The following is a 3,046-nucleotide window of genomic DNA, read 5'->3' as shown; positions in this document are numbered from 1 at the left end:
CTGGAATCGAGCGGAACTCGGTGGGTGTTGCTGTGCCACATATTAAGCAAACATGAGCATAATGGCAATTCACACACATGCACACCCGGCCACGAGCGAATACACTGGCAAGTGTGTGTGTGTGTGTGTGTGTGCGGGAGCCCAATTAACATGACATGTCGTACGCGTTGGCCTGATTGGGACTCAGAATTAAATTGGAGTGCGGCCGGGGGGTGGTGACGGATCACGGGGACACAATCTCGCGGTCCCGGGATACTCGGCGATTGCATTAACCACAAAACTACGTTCGAAGCTGCAGGTGGAAAGACAGCCATTTAAACGGGGTCAGAACTTCATGAGAAGTACCCTAGGAAAATAATAATAAAATAAATTGGCCTTTATTTTCGAATTAAAGGATTAAGGATTTTTTATTTTTGGGCTAAGCAATTATGGTACAATTCCATAAAAAATGCAAAATTACAGCTTCAAGAATATTTTTTGAAAAAAAAAATCTAATTTGGTATAATCATTATATGTTGCTTAAAATCTGTTTTTTTTGAAGGCAAAAATACTAGGTCTTTAAAAATTTTAAATATTTTTATAACTACCTCATTTTAGTAATTTCAAACTTAAATTAAATTGTAAATGTTAATGGTATGGAAAAAATGCATGTAATTTTAAAAACTCGAATTAAAATTTAAAAAATAGTTAAATTTTTTTAAAAACTTTACATCTAAAAATAATTAAGAAAGTTAAATAAGATACAAAGATACATTTTTCCAAATTTTTCTTGAAAAAAATAAAAGCATTTCTCCAAGTTAATAAAAACTACTAAAACATTTCTAAAACAAAACTTTTAGGGAGTCGTTTAGTTATTCTCACTTAAGTGAACGTCTTGTGCAACTATAAGTTTTTCGAAGTACCTTCCAGTCCTAACACCTGCTGGCAAATTTGGCCGCTTGGCTGTTCAAAAATTCAGTGCGTGACAACTGGGAGAAGCTGACGGTGCAGGCAAAGGCGAGGCATTAACTTAGTGACTGCTTTAATTTTAATTATTGCGATTTGTGTGCAAGCCCCCCCGCACCGCCAACAATTTCTGGTGGCAGCCTGACTAATTTGCCAACAACATGACACCGACTTGAGCGACTCTGAACCGGCTGATTAAGTCGAAACACTCAAACCGGGGTTGTTGGTGTTGCTGTTGCTGCCGTTGATATTGCTGCTGTTGGTGTTGCTGCTGCCAATGTTGCTGTTGCTGCTGCATATGGCCGTCGTTTTGGTTTTTGGCATGCGCTGCGTTAATTAAGCTGCAGTAGCGCTGGAGTCGTGAACGCAGCTGCGTGTCTGGTAATCTCCGTGGATTAAGCCGACACTCTGCTCCGAGAGCCATGTAGCTCTTTGCAGGCTTGTTAACAATATTTCCACTTGTTCGGGCCGACTGGCTGGCATCAGACAAGCGGGCTGCGGTCAAGTGTCGCCCAGGAGTCACCAAGGAGCACTTAAACTCGTCCACGCAAGGAAAACACTCAATTGTTCGTCCCCTTTTGTCACAAAAACAAAAAAATAATATGAACAATGACTGCAGATTAATAGAGAATCACTTTTCTGCCCAGTCTAGATGTTAGTTATCGACAAAATGGTCCAAAACTTATATTTTATTTTTGATTTGTAGAGACCTTAAGCCATGTTTCTCCGAGGCAAAACGCTTTGTTTTAATATCAATTTAAAATATCAGGTACAGTCATTTAGAACTCAACGGCTTCTTGAATAAGTCTTTCGGTGGCCGCCGCGCTTTCCACAGAACCGAGCACATACTTTCCAATGCTGGCCAAGCCGTTAGCCTTAAAGGGAAAATAATTCATTTTACGGAACACAAATTCAGAACCTTTCACATACCCTGCAGCGTTTTATGAGCTCGTTTTGAGCATGGTTAATCTGCTCCTTCTTGCCACCCCAAGTCCTTAAAATGGAGGTCTGGAGGGCTCGATCGAAGGCGAAGCTCATGGCCCAGGGCTTGCAGAGCGGCACGTTGTTGATTGCGTTCAAATGGACAGTGGCCTCCTCCTCGGACTGGGCGCCGCTACAGAAGAGGATTCCTGGCAATAAGGATACAAAAAAATAAATGAATACCAATTATAATTTTAGAAATTCTACCCATGACAGCCGGAGGAACCGTTCGCCTGATAGAGAGGACAGTGGCCAGTCCGATATCCGCTGCTGGATGGTTCTTGTTGCTCTGCAGACCAGGCATTACCATGCTGGGCTGCAGAAGAGTGCCCTCAAGGAAGACGTGATGATCGCTGAGGGCCTTATAGACCCCGGCCAGCAGGATTTCGGTGACCTTCTGACACCGATCCAAGTCATGATCGCCGGTGGCCAGGATCTCGGGACTGATGATCGGCACCAGACGCTGCGATTGGCAGATGGCCGCATAGCGAGCCATGACATTGGCATTTTCCAAAATGGCCTGCGGCGATGGGGTGTTCTTGGTGATCTTCAGGATACACCGCCACTTGGCGAAGCTGCAACCCTCCTTCTTGTACATGGCACATCGATTGGCCAGGTCATCGAGTCCCTGGGTGGTGAACTCCTCCTCGGAGCCGAAGAGTGGTGCGAAGTGCTTGTCCACCTTGATTCCCGACAGGATGCCCTTCTTCCGCAGGGTCTCCACGAACGGCAGTCCGTCATCCGTGCGCTGGTGCAATGTTTCGTGGTATAATATCACTCCGGATATATTCTCCGATATCTTCGGATCGGTGGTGAACAGCATTTGCCTATATATCCTGCGATTTTCCTCCGTATTTTCAACCCCGATCAGCTGAAATCTCTTGCCCATCACTGCACTGGACTCGTCGGCTGCCAGGACACCCTTTCCAGGTGCCACCAATGCCTTCGCTATGCATGTCAGCTCCTCCTGCAGCTCCTTATTCGGGTAGTGAAAGTACGTCGTCATTCCGGTAAACCCTAAATTTTTTACTAGTCGAACGAAATTTTCATAAGCACAAAGCTACCAAGGGGAATTTATAGATTTTTAAACATATGAGAGCAAAATCATGGGATCTGCAAT

General features: G+C 44.4%; 1 protein-coding gene across 1 annotated transcript; it reads right to left on the bottom strand.

Moving 5' to 3' along the window:
• Nucleotides 1–1,608: 1,608 nt before the first annotated feature.
• On the bottom strand, nucleotides 1,609–3,046 carry LOC128254300 (fructose-bisphosphate aldolase). Its single transcript, XM_052983321.1, has 3 exons — nucleotides 2,134–3,046; nucleotides 1,876–2,075; nucleotides 1,609–1,820 (listed from the first exon to the last, which is right to left on the bottom strand). The coding sequence occupies exons 1-3, from the start codon at nucleotides 2,930–2,932 to the stop codon at nucleotides 1,725–1,727; spliced, it is 1,095 nt and encodes a 364-aa protein (XP_052839281.1). The 5' UTR covers nucleotides 2,933–3,046; the 3' UTR covers nucleotides 1,609–1,724.

The sequence above is a fragment of the Drosophila gunungcola genome, chromosome 3R, assembly GCF_025200985.1.
Source record: "Drosophila gunungcola strain Sukarami chromosome 3R, Dgunungcola_SK_2, whole genome shotgun sequence".
NCBI classification, from domain to species: Eukaryota; Metazoa; Arthropoda; class Insecta; order Diptera; family Drosophilidae; genus Drosophila; species Drosophila gunungcola.
The sequence above is the reverse complement of the archived record's forward strand: the minus strand, read 5'-3'. Positions and strand labels throughout refer to the sequence as shown.

Excerpts from the sequence above, each read along its gene's own strand:
- LOC128254300 (XM_052983321.1), bottom strand. The coding sequence starts at position 2,932 with ATGACGACGTACTTTCACTACCCGAATAAGGAGCTGCAGGAGGAGCTG. Across the intron at positions 2,076-2,133 it reads GGTTCCTCCGGCTGTCATGG|GAATCCTCTTCTGTAGCGGC; the intron begins GTAGAATTTCTA and ends CCTTATTGCCAG. Across the intron at positions 1,821-1,875 it reads AGCTCATAAAACGCTGCAGG|GCTAACGGCTTGGCCAGCAT; the intron begins GTATGTGAAAGG and ends TTTCCCTTTAAG.